At 35.7% G+C, this 1055-nt stretch overlaps 1 protein-coding gene across 1 annotated transcript in view; it reads right to left on the bottom strand.

Moving 5' to 3' along the window:
• Window positions 1–1055, bottom strand: part of GINS1 (GINS complex subunit 1 (Psf1 homolog)) — a 47413-nt gene that overhangs the window by 32850 nt on the left and 13508 nt on the right. The window contains exon 3 of the mRNA XM_006860673.1: window positions 16–114. Within this exon, the coding sequence (XP_006860735.1) occupies window positions 16–114 (99 nt within the window). The remainder of the gene's footprint in view (window positions 1–15; window positions 115–1055) is intronic.

Below are 1055 nucleotides of genomic sequence, written 5' to 3'. Positions count from 1 at the left end.
AATGGAGCATCTTACAGATATGCTACAGTGCAGCGCTGGTTTCTTAACAAAGAACAGTGTCGAAATTTGATGGTTGGTATCAAATCACTTCGTCCATCTGACTTTGCTTCATTCCTGGTAAGAGCAATTAAAAAACAAAAAGGACAAACACATTTTAGGGTATTAAAATTCAAATCAGATTTTTTTCCAAAAATATTTTTCAAAGTCAACTAACCACGGACATACATGCCTGTTTTTACCTATTGTGTTTAACAGATGCTGTTGTTAAGAGCCCTTTAGTCGATTTTGACTTATAGTGACCTGTGCAGGGTTTCAAGGAGTGGCTGGTGAGCTTGAACCACCGACCTTGCAATTCCAATAGAACTCGCAGTTCAGAGCATTATCCCACAGCGCTACAATAAATAAATTGTGCCTGCTTTCACTGCAGAACTTTTATTAATATATTAAAAGGTTTTAAAAAATTCACAATCCAAAAGCTAACTAACTTGCCTATGACAATACTATAAGAGACGAATGTCATTTAACCATTTGTTATTGCACATTTTTATAGACTGATTAACCTCTATTATTTCCAAAACACAAATATGTTTACTCACTTCTGGAATTCCTTGATCATGCTGAGATAAGAGTTAAACCTAACATCATGGTTCCTAAAAGTATGGTTATTACATCATGTTTTTGTTATACTTAGCCCTCCTCTTTTCTTGGTATTTCCAAATCCTTACTATAAATAATAAACTAAGTTAAAATCGAGTCAGTATGGGATTTCACTCACCTATGTTTATGTGCTATACTTCAGAGTTCTTCACATAGACCTGGAAGAAAGGGTTCCACTCTATAAAGTTCCCCTTAAACATTAGACAACTATCACATTTTAGAACCAGAGGCACAGAATAAGTAAAAACCCACTTTTGCATTTTGAAAGCAACTGGAAGAATACAAAAATGATTCAACATGAATTCCAAGTTTTGCACTGTTGTTGTTAGGTGCCATCGAGTTGAGACCGACCCATTGCGACCTAATGCACAAAACAAAAACACTGCCCGATCCTGGGC

This window comes from Chrysochloris asiatica, unplaced genomic scaffold, assembly GCF_000296735.1.
Source record: "Chrysochloris asiatica unplaced genomic scaffold, ChrAsi1.0 scaffold00039, whole genome shotgun sequence".
Classification (NCBI taxonomy): Eukaryota; Metazoa; Chordata; class Mammalia; order Afrosoricida; family Chrysochloridae; genus Chrysochloris; species Chrysochloris asiatica.
The sequence above is the reverse complement of the archived record's forward strand: the minus strand, read 5'-3'. Positions and strand labels throughout refer to the sequence as shown.